At 55.4% G+C, this 10771-nt stretch overlaps 1 protein-coding gene and 1 non-coding gene across 2 annotated transcripts; both read right to left on the reverse strand.

Annotated features, from left to right (window-relative positions):
• Nucleotides 1-1023: 1023 nt before the first annotated feature.
• LOC119922032 (cytochrome b-245 chaperone 1) lies at nucleotides 1024-5776 on the reverse strand. Its single transcript, XM_038742043.1, has 7 exons — nucleotides 5685-5776; nucleotides 3553-3648; nucleotides 3231-3272; nucleotides 2951-3024; nucleotides 2694-2790; nucleotides 2294-2438; nucleotides 1024-2059 (listed from the first exon to the last, which is right to left on the reverse strand). The coding sequence occupies exons 2-7, from the start codon at nucleotides 3635-3637 to the stop codon at nucleotides 1930-1932; spliced, it is 573 nt and encodes a 190-aa protein (XP_038597971.1). The 5' UTR covers nucleotides 3638-3648; nucleotides 5685-5776; the 3' UTR covers nucleotides 1024-1929.
• A 2573-nt stretch (nucleotides 5777-8349) lies between these two features.
• LOC119922095 lies at nucleotides 8350-8456 on the reverse strand. The gene has a single exon (XR_005448630.1). It is a non-coding gene; the product is annotated as a U6 spliceosomal RNA (small nuclear RNA).
• Between the last annotated feature and the right edge of the window lie 2315 nt (nucleotides 8457-10771).

A 10771-nucleotide genomic window follows, 5' to 3' on the forward strand; every position in this document is an offset into this window, starting at 1 on the left:
CCGGCCCTGCAATGCCTAGTCGAGGGACTTCTTTCTCTGGGAGCCCCGGATGACAGCAGCCGCAGTTACGCTGCCCTGCCCCCACCATCCTCCAAAGACAAGGTCAAACCCTGCATTAGACATCACCTGGGGAAGTGGGGGCTGGGTGAGAGTCCCTGACCTGGATGGGAACTACCCTCCCCTGCCACGGGCGTGTGGAGACACCAAACTGCACAGTCCCAAGGCAGGGCTGGGGCCTTAGCTTCTGCCAACTCTGCCTGGGTTACACAGGTGGCACCCAGCACTGCATAATATAGCACATGGCACACAGGTGGCACATTCTAGAGCAAATACCGAGACAGGATGGGAGCAGCTGGTGGGCAGAGTGGCCACCCCCCCTCCGGCCCCCTCACCTCCCGCCCTTTCTTTTGTTCTCTGTCTCCCCCTTCTAGAATGTGAGCCAACTGTTGGGTAGGGAACTGTCTCTATATGTTGCCAACTTGTTTTCCCAAGCGCTTAGTACAGTGCTCTGCACACAGTAAGTGCTCAATAAATACGATTGATTGATTTCTCTAGCTGCAGTAGTGCACTGGGTCTTACGGTGAAGCAGGGCAGGGTAGGGAGGGAGGTGTCAGGAATATAACCATCCACCCCTCCACCCCATCCTTGGAGAGAAATCCCGCTCAAATAAATCCATTGTGCCCATCCACGTCTGCCTGCTTTTGTGGCCAGAGGCTGCTCGGATAGCACGGCCTGGGACAATCACTGGGTCAGGGGAAGGGTGCCGAGTGGCAGAACCCACTTCAATGGGCAGGTCCGAGTCATCCTGGTGGCTGGAGCTGTGAGAAGGGGGCAGTCTGCACTGCAGAGGGATGGGGCTGTTGGTCTGGGGTGCGAGGGGAGAGGGCAGTCAGTCTGGTGCGGGGGGAAGGGGTGGTCCATCTGGGGTGCCATGGGAGGGGCGGTTGGTCAGCCCCTACCTACTCTGAGAGTCCTCAGTGCCAGGAGGATGACAGTTTCCCCCACCCAGTGACAGTATCCAGGTGTCTGGAATGTCATTTATTGGGGTGCGGGTTTGGGTAGAGACAGTCATGTGTACGCACACGCTCCGGGCTTCAACTCGAGTTACAGAGGGCAGCAGGCGGCTGGACATAAAAGCGGAGTGGTCAAGTACACGGGCACGCCTGCCTCTCGGCAGTCTAGAGGGAGGGGCGGCCCCTGGCTTCCTTACAGCAGCCAAGAGGCTCAGAGCCGCGTCCAAAGGAAGCCCCCCCCCGCCAGCTTGAGGGGCCAGGGGAGAGTGAGGCAGAGCTGCCCAGGGGGCTGCCCAGAACGTGGCCTTGCCTGCAGTACTGTAATCGGCGTCCATGAGGATTGTCCCCTGCTGCCTGGGCCCACTCCGCTCTCCGGGCACCGATGGACCGGGCCAGGTGGACCCAGGGTCCCAAGACCCCGCTGTGCCCTCATGCACTCATACCACCCCACAGCAGGCACCCAGGAGAGGCAGGTGGGGCCCTGGTGCAGGGGGTGGGCAAGCTCCCATTCCACCCTCCTAGTCTGTACAGGTGGGTTGTGACTGGATGTACAGCTAGCCCAGCTGTGATAGGACTGTGGGGGGTGGGGGGAGCAGGGGCCCTGGATCACCTACACCTAAAGGCTTTCAGGGGGTCCAGTGGGCACCCGGACCTCCACCCCAGCACCAGGGAAAGAGATGGCCCAGGCTTCCCGGAGGAGGCAGCAATGTCCCCCTCTCCCCCTCTTCCTCCCCCTCCTTCCTCCGGGAGGATCTGGAGGAGCCAGTCTGGGGGTGCCGCTCTCCCAGAGCAGTAGAAGCAGGGGGGAGAACGCTCCCCTCCCCACAGCGTGGGGCCTCCTTCGGCTCAGAGGCCCGACAGCAGCGGCGAGGAGGCCACGGGGCAGAAAGCGGCGTGGAGGGGGACGCGGGTCCGGTCAGAGCCGGGCCCTGGGGTCCTCCAGATCACTGCCCTCAGTGTCGCTGCCCTGGGACAGGTCAGTGGGGCTGGCCGGCCGATGCAGACCCAGGAAACTGGTGACCAGCTGGGCAACCGCCTCCACGTCGCTGGGGGAAATGGCACAACAGGAGGGTCGGAGGGTTGAAATCTTGGCCCGGTGCCACGATGGGAGGGTCGGGGGACTAGACTCTCAGCTGAGTAACTCCCCTGTCCCCGGTCTTGTACCCCTCACCCACGACACCAGCAGCCCCGTGGGGAGAGGGTCCCCCAGTGTGGGGAGGAACAGGGATCAGGGAAGGTCCCAGGGAGTGGAGGGAAGGTCCCTGCAGTTAGCCCCTCACCTTCGGTGGCCCATGATGGCGGTCTGGGTCAGGGGGTGTGAGAACCCCGTGGAGAAGCGTAGAACCACCATGTAGCCTTTCCCAAAGTAGCGGACCTTCTCCTCCTCCACGTTCACATCCTGGACATCCTTCAGCCCCATCACCACTGCCGACGTGAGATGGATAAGGACATAAATATACAGAGAACGGTGACCACCTTCTCTCTGGCTCAGGAAAGCCGACAGGGTCGTTTTTTCCTCTTGAGGGTCTCAGTATCAAGATCACTCCCGGCCACTCACACATCTTCATCAACAAGCCAAACAGACCTTCCTGGGAAAGGGCTCGGTCCAGTCTGGCCGGGGGAGACTGGGGGACAGCCCAGCCCACACCCCTCCAAGCCCCACAGTATTCCACCCCTTACCTTGGTCGTGGTCGCCCCTGGAGAGGGTCAGCATCTTCTTGTACAGGTTAAAGGATTTCAGGATGACTTTCCCTGTGTTCTTGTTAAAGACGGCCTCCTGGAAAAGGGTCCGGAGTCAGCCCCAGCCAAGCGGCTTCCCAGACACCCGCCCCACCTCAGGCAGTCAGCACGGCTCTATCCCCTCCCCTCTCCGGCTGCCCCCCGCCCTAGGCCTTAGGGCCGGACCGACGTCTTCAGCCCTTGCCGGCCGCTCTCACCTCCCAGTCCTCCAGGTTCTGCAATGCCACGAACACACAGCCGGCAACGTAGAAGAGCTTCCAGCCCAGGCTGTCTGGTGGACAGAGGCAGAGAGCGTGGCTCAGCGGCCCCCAGCACACACGGCCATGGCTGGTCTGCTGGGAGGACAAAACTCCCGGACACCTGCCCTGGGCCCTCATCTGTAAGCCCCACCCCCAGCGTGCCAGCCTGGTCCAGCACTGCCCCGGGGGCTTGGAGGGCCAGGGGAAGGGGAGGGGATGGACGGATGGGGCACATTACCTCCACTGTAGTACGCGGCTGCCAGGCCAATGGAGGAGAATCCTTGAAGCAAGGAGAAATGAGGGGTCAAACACCCAATGGATCCCGACCCTCCCTTCTCCCCGCCGCACCTGGATGAAACCCTCACCCCAACCCCTGGGCAGGTAGCCCTCACCCAGCTCCAGCACAGAACCCTCGGGGGCAGTACAGGGTGGGGAGAGAGCAGAGAAGGCCATGGGGCAGAGGGAGACCCGTTCTTCGATTCTCCAGGGTGGGGAGAGCAGGCTGCCCGAGGTTCAGAGTGGGGAAAAGAGCAGGGAGAGGAGGCGGAGCCGGCCCTTACCCACGAGGAGGGACCAGGACCGGATGCTGGGGACCCTCTTCAGGTGAAGCAGAGAGTCGGTGCGGGTCATCACCTGCATGTACATTGTCCCGGAGCCTGGGCCTCAGCGGGGGGCAGGGAGGGGGAGGGAGGGAAGGAAGCAGGGGCATGTGATTGTGATGGCTCCCCGGCCACAAGCCACGACAGGCGACCCTGAAGTGGCTTCTCGGCTCCCTGGGGGGTTATCCCGAGAGAAAATGCGGCCCAGGGTTTGGTCCGGCTGACCCAATCCGAGTTTTCCCACTCGCCCTGCGCCAGCTCCCTCCTCCTTCAAATCGGCCAGACTCCCGCTCTCCCTCTTCAAAGGTTCTTGCAACCCCATCTCCTCTAGGAAGCCTTCACGATTGGTTCCCACCCCCCTGACAGTGGTCTTTGCTTGGACATCCTTCCAGCTCTGTTTCTTGGGTTTACTACCCGATCTTAACCCGAGCACCGCAATTTATGCAAATTGCCTTCCCTCTTTGATACTTCTGAGCAGGGCCTGTTTGAGTCCCTGTGTCTGTCCGCCAGGCCCTAGTGCTGCACTCTTCCCCCAGCAGACGGCCGGTGCAGTGGCCACTTTGGACAAACCAATTTGGCCTCGGTGACCTCATCCCTTCCCCGACCAGGCGGTCCATCCCCCTGCCTCCCATCAATCAATCAATCAATCAATCGTATTTATTGAGCGCCTACTATGTGCAGAGCACTGTAATAAGCGCTTGGGAAGTACAAATTGGCAACACACAGAGACAGTCCCTACCCAACAGTGGGCTCACAGTCTAAAAGGGGGAGACAGAGAACAGAACCAAACATACCAACAAAATAAAATAAATAGGATAGAAATGTACAAGTAAAATAAATAAATAAATAAATAAATAAATAAATAAATAAATAAATAAATAAATAGAGTAATAAATATGTACAACCATATATCCATATATACAGGTGCTGTGGGGAAGGGAAGGAGGTAAGATGGGGGGGATGGAGAGGGGGACGAGGGGGAGAGGAAGGAAGGGGCTCAGTCTGGGAAGGCCTCCTGGAGGAGGTGAGCTCTCAGCAGGGCCTTGAAGGGAGGAAGAGAGCTAGCTTGGCGGATGGGCAGAGGGAGGGCATTCCAGGCCCGGGGGATGACGTGGGCCGGGGGTCGATGGCGGGACAGGCGAGAACGAGGTACAGTGAGGAGATTAGCGGTGGAGGAGCGGAGGGTGCGGGCTGGGCTGGAGAAGGAGAGAAGGGAGGTGAGGTAGGAGGGGGCGAGGTGATGGACAGCCTTGAAGCCTAGGGTGAGGAGTCAGAGGGAGGGCCTCGCCTTCGCTCCAATCCAGCCCAGGAGGGCTGCCAGGGGCCGCGGGGGAGAGTGGGGAAGGGGTTGGAGGGCAGGGGCCAAGGGTCCCTTCCCCCAGATCTGGCTCTTCGGCCACGGCTGCGCTGGGTCGGGGGGCGCTCAACAAGGCCGCAGCCACCATCAATCAATCAATCGTATTTATTGAGCGCTTACTGTGTGCAGAGTACTGTACCAAGCGCTTGGGAAGTACAAGTTGGCAACATATAGAGACAGTCCCTACCCAACAGTGGGCTCACAGTCTAAAAGGGGGAGACAGGGAACCTGCAGACGCCCTGGCCCTGGGAGAACCTCTCTAAGAGGGGAAGGCCCACCCCTCCCCGGAGCCCCGGGACCCCGCATCTCCTGCCTCCGGGACTTTTCTCCCTCAGGAAGCACCTCCGGCCCCCGGAGTCCCGGGATCCCGCAGCTCCTGTCCGCAGGATCTCTCTTACCCGGGAAACCCCTAATCACCCCTCCGAGTCCCGGGGCTCCGCAGCTCCTGCCCCCAAGGCTCCCTCCCTTCCTCTACCGTCCCTCCGGGGTCTTCGCAGCTCCGGGCCCCTGAAACTTTGGTGGCACAGCTCCCAGGGACCCGCACCCCTTAGATCACCCCCGGAGGAGCAGGAAAGAGGAAGCTGTGCCCTGTTGGCCTCGGGCTTGGTGCACTAGGCTCCGTCAATCAATCAATCAATCAATCGTATTTATTGAGCGCTTACTGTGTGCTGAGCACTGTACTAAGCGCTTGGGAAGTACAAGTTGGCAGAGGCAGAGCAGGCGGAGAGACACCTACCGGGAGGGAGGGCGGGCGGCGGAGCACGGCACAGCACGGTGCAGCGGCGGGGATCCACCGGGAGTTTGAACGGGAGAGGAAATTGCCGTGGCTTCCGGGAGCCCGGGGGAGGCTGGTGATCATAGAGATCGAGAGAAAGAGCGGCCGAGTGGCGGGAGGGATGGTGGCCATCTTTATTTGGGGCGGAAGCTTCGGTGGTGAGGGGGATGCTCAACGGTCAAAGCGAAATCACAGACACATAAAGGGCCAGGGAGAATGGCCCTTATGTACGTTGTCCTCGGAAAGCGGAGTCTCCGAGCTGTCGGATCCAGAATTCAGTCAGTTGGCTGAAAGGGGGGGGGGGGGGTGCCCACATCAAAGATGGCTACCAAAGCTGACATAAGGGGGCTAGAGGATGGTGTTAGTTCCTTGCCCGTCTCAAAGATGGTTGCCTGGCCGGCTTCGGTAGCCTAACGAAACATGGCCGCCTGGAACCTTGCGAGCCGCCGTCCTACAAGGGGAGCCAACCTGAGGTTTCTCCAAGCATCTTAGGAGCCGGGAGGCCCGGGCCGGACGAAACGTGGGACTGATTGATGGGGGGGAGTTGCTTAAAGTTTTAGGGTATTAATCCACAAACAGTCCGAATCATGTAAACCCATTAGCCATGCCTAACTCAGCCTCTCAGCGATTACGTATTCTTTTTTTCAATTGTAAATTCAACTGTTTTGATTAGTGTGCTTGAAATTATTTTTGTTCCCGACTCTCCCAGTAGATTATAAACTTATTATGAGCAAGGAATATGTCGCTTTTTGGTTTCACATCTCCCAAGAACATTGCATAAAAGACTGTGAGCCCATTGTTGGGCAGGGGCTCTCTCTATATGTTGCCAACTTGTACTTCCCAAGCGCTTAGTACAGTGCTCTGCACACAGTAAGCGCTCAATAAATACGATTGATTGATTGAGGAGTTCACTAAATTATATTTTCTGCTCTACTCCTCTGATCCTTTCAAACCCAATCGTGAAACTCAAGGTAAACCAGATCGATTTATCAGCATCTACTACCACTCAGTTTATAAAACTGTAAGTGTACTAGTCACCTCAGGGAGGCAGGAGTGTTGCATTTTTCAATTAAAAAAAAGTTGGAAAAAATGTTCATTCACTGATTTATTCATTCAATCGTATTTATTGGGCACTGACTGTGTGCAGAACACTGTACTAAGCGCTTGGGAGAGTACAATATAACAATAAACAGCTACATTCCCTCCCCACAACAAGCTTATATTCTAGGGGTGGGGGTGGGGATAGACATTAATGTAAATAAATAGCATATATGTACATAAGTGCAGTGGGGCTGGGAGAGGGGATGAACAAAGGGAGCAAGTCAGGGCGACGCGGAAGGGAGTGGGAGAAGAGGAAAAGGGACTCAGTCAGGGAAGGCCTCTTGGAGGAAACGCGACCTCAATAAGGCTTTGAAGTGGGGTAGAGTAATTGTCTGCCGTATTTGAGGAGAGAGGCGTTCCAGGGCAGAGGCAGAATGGGGACAGGATGTGGGTGAGGGGTGGGAAGCGAGGTAGACGAGATGGAAGTACAGGAAGAAGGATAGCGGCACTAGAGGAGTGAAGTGTGCAGACTGGGATGTAGAGAGTAATGAGGTGAGGTAGGCGGGGGCAAGGTGGTGGACAGTTTTATAGCCAATGGTGAGGAGTTTCTGTTTCATGCGGAGGTGGATGGGCAACCACTGGAGTTTCTTGAAGAGTGGGAAAATATGTCCTGAGCGTTTTTGTAGAAAAATGATCCACCCAGTAGAGAGCAGAATGGACTGGAATGGGGAGAGACAAGACAGGAGGCTGGGAGGTCAGTAAGGAGGCTGATGCAATAATCCAGAGGGGAGAGGATTAGTGACTGTATTAACGTGAGGGCAGTTTGGTTGGAAAGAAAAGGGCGGATTTTAGCGATGTTGTGAAGGTGGGACCGACAGGATAGCACCACTCACTTGTTCTAATGGGGCTCTGGAATACTGATTTAAGGACTCCTTGCGTACTCCTTGAGGGCAGGCATCGTGACTTTCACTATGACTATTTTTCTTTCTGGAACTCCCTCTTCCTTCACATCCCAGGAAACCACAGTTTTTCCCCATTTCAAAGCCATTCTGAAATCACTTTGCCTCAAGAAAACCTTCCCAGATTAACCTCTCATCTCTGATCTCCCTACCATATATCCCCCCAAATTCCACTTGAGTAAATTTGTATTACCTAAGCACTCCAGAGCCCAATCTTTTCACTAGTTCCCATAGTACTTTTATGAACATATCTTTAAACTCCTGTTGCTTCCCTATTGCTGAGTGCTTTTTAGAAATCTCTCCCCCAACTAGATTGTAAACTTTCTGTGAGCTGGGCTCGTGATTACTATTTTTATTGTTCTATTATACTTTCCCAATTATTTAGTACAGTGCAGTATACTGAATAAGAGCTCAAATATGACTGACTGATTGACTGCAGCAACAGTAGTAGTAAAAGTAATAATAGCATCATTTGTTGAGCATTCCAGAGGCTTAGTAAGGAGCAATGCAAGCAGTCGGTGGTAAATGAGCTCTATAAGTAAAAAAAAAAAAAATTGACTGATTATCCTCCCCCTCGACTTGTCCCAAAACTTCTTCGCTGCAGGTGTCGCCCAACCGGAAGAAAGAAAAATATGGAACGCTTCACGAATTTGCGTGTCATCCTTGCGCAGGGGCCATGCTAATCTTCTCTGTATCGTTCCAATTTTAGTATATGTGCTGCCGAAGCGAGCACAAGTGCAACGTCCCTCACAGCCCCTTATATAGGTCTCAGAGAGGTCTTTCTTTTACCTTATAGTGGCTTATGATTTGTCCTGAAGTAGCCCACACTGTTTCGTGGAACCAGGGACTAAAATTACCTTCGACTGCACAGGTTGCCCAGAACAGAGGTAATTTGGATCTTCTGGACGACGATTTATACTACGGGAAAAAAACGAGCAAAGATATGTAAATAAGCGCAGCGCATTCTGGGAGACGCAGCTCCGAGGGGGCCGCAGGAGCTCCGAGAGCCCGGCATTCATTCCTTCATTCATGCATGCATTCATTCACTCATTCATTCATTCAATCGTATTTATTGGGCGCTTACAGTGTGCAGAGCACTGTACTGAGCGCTTGGGAAGTACAAATTGGCAACATATAGAGGCGGTCCCTACCCAACAGCGGGCTCACAGACAACAAAATAAACCATATTAACAAAATAAAATAAATAGGATAGTAAATCAATCAATCAATCAATCAATCGTATTTATTGAGCGCTTACTATGTGCAGAGCACTGTACTAAGCGCTTGGGAAGTACAAATTGGCATCACATAGAGACAGTCCCTACCCGATAGTGGGCTCACAGTCTAAAAGGGGGAGACAGAGAACAGAACCAAACATACCAACAAAATAAAATAAGTAGGATAGAAATGTACAAGTAAAATAAATAAATAAATAAACAGAGTAATAAATATGTACAACCATATATACATATATACAGGTGCTGTGGGGAAGGGAAGGAGGTAAGACGGGGATGGAGAGGGGGACGAGGGGGAGAGGAAAGAAGGGGCTCAGTCTGGGAAGGCCTCCTGGAGGAGGTGAGCTCTCAGCAGGGCCTTGAAGGGAGGAAGAGAGCTAGCTTGGCGGATGGGCAGAAGGATTGGGGGCATTCCAGGCCCGGGGGATGACGTGGGCCGGGGGTCGATGGCGGGACAGGCGAGAGCGAGGTACAGTGAGGAGATTAGTGGTGGAGGAGCGGAGGGTGCGGGCTGGGCAGTAGAAGGAGAGAAGGGAGGTGAGGTAGGAGGGGGCGAGGTGATGGAGAGCCTTGAAGCCCAGGGTGAGGAGTTTCTGCCTGATGCGCAGATTGATCGGTAGCCATTGGAGGTTTTAGAGGAGGGGAGTAATATGTCCAGAGCGTTTCTGGACAAAGATAATCCGGGCAGCAGCATGAAGTATGGATTGAAGTGGAGAGAGACACGAGGATGGGAGATCAGAGAGAAGGCTAGTGCAGTAGTCCAGACGGGATAGGATGAGAGCTTGAATTAGCAGGGTAGCGGTTTGGATGGAGAGGAAAGGGCGGATCTTGGCAATGTTGCGGAGCTGAGACCGGCAGGTTTTGGTGACGGCTTGGATGTGAGGGGTGAATGAGAGAGCGGAGTCGAGGATGACACCAAGGTTGCGGGCTTGTGAGACGGGAAGGATGGTAGTGCCGTCAACAGAGATGGGAAAGTCAGGGAGAGGACAAGGTTTGGGAGGGAAGACAAGGAGCTCAGTCTTCGACATGTTGAGCTTTAGGTGGCGGGCGGACATCCAGATGGAGATGTCCTGAAGGCAGGAGGAGTAAATATGTACAAGTAAAATAGAGTAATAAATCTGTACAAACATATATACAGGTGCTGTGGGGAGGGGAAGGAGGTAAGGCGGGGGGATGAGGAGGGGCAGGAGGGGGAGAGGAAGGAGGGGGCTCAGTGTGGGAAGGCCTCCTGGAGGAGGTGAGCTCTCAGTAGGGCTTTGAAGGGAGGAAGAGAGCTAGCGTGGCGGATGGGCGGAGGGAGGGCGTTTCAGGCCAAGGGGAGGACGTGAACCGGGGGTCGACGGCGGGACAGGCGAGAACGGGGCCCAGTGAGGAGGTGAGCAGCAGAGGAGCGGAGGGTGCGGGCTGGGCTGGAGAAGGAAAGAAGGGAGGGGAGGTAGGAGGGGGCGAGGGGATGGACAGCCTTGAAGCCCAGGGTGAGGAGTTTCTGCCTAATGCGCAGATTGATTGGTAGCCACTGGAGATTTTTGAGGAGGAGAGTAACATGCCCAGTGCGTTTCTGCACAATGATGATCCGGGCAGCGGCGTGAAGTATAGATTGAAGTGGGGAGAGACAGGAGGATGGGAGATCGGAGAGGAGGCTGATGCAGTAATCCAGTCGGGGTAGGGGGAGAGGTTGAACCAGCAGTGTAGCAGTTTGGATGGAGAGGAAAGGGCGGATCTTGGCGATGTTGCGGAGGTGAGACCGGCAGGTTTTGGTGACGGATTGGATGTGAGGGGTGAACGACTGGGCAGAGTCGAGGATGACACCAAG

The sequence above is a fragment of the Tachyglossus aculeatus genome, unplaced genomic scaffold (genome assembly GCF_015852505.1).
Source record: "Tachyglossus aculeatus isolate mTacAcu1 unplaced genomic scaffold, mTacAcu1.pri SUPER_34, whole genome shotgun sequence".
Classification (NCBI taxonomy): Eukaryota; Metazoa; Chordata; class Mammalia; order Monotremata; family Tachyglossidae; genus Tachyglossus; species Tachyglossus aculeatus.

Coding starts and splice junctions, on each gene's coding strand:
- LOC119922032 (XM_038742043.1), bottom strand. CDS start 3,637: ATGTACATGCAGGTGATGACCCGCACCGACTCTCTGCTTCACCTGAAG. Junction 3,025..3,230: donor AGCCGCGTACTACAGTGGAG/GTAATGTGCCCC, acceptor TCTGTCCACCAG/ACAGCCTGGGCTGGAAGCTC. Junction 2,060..2,293: donor GCCATCATGGGCCACCGAAG/GTGAGGGGCTAA, acceptor CATTTCCCCCAG/CGACGTGGAGGCGGTTGCCC.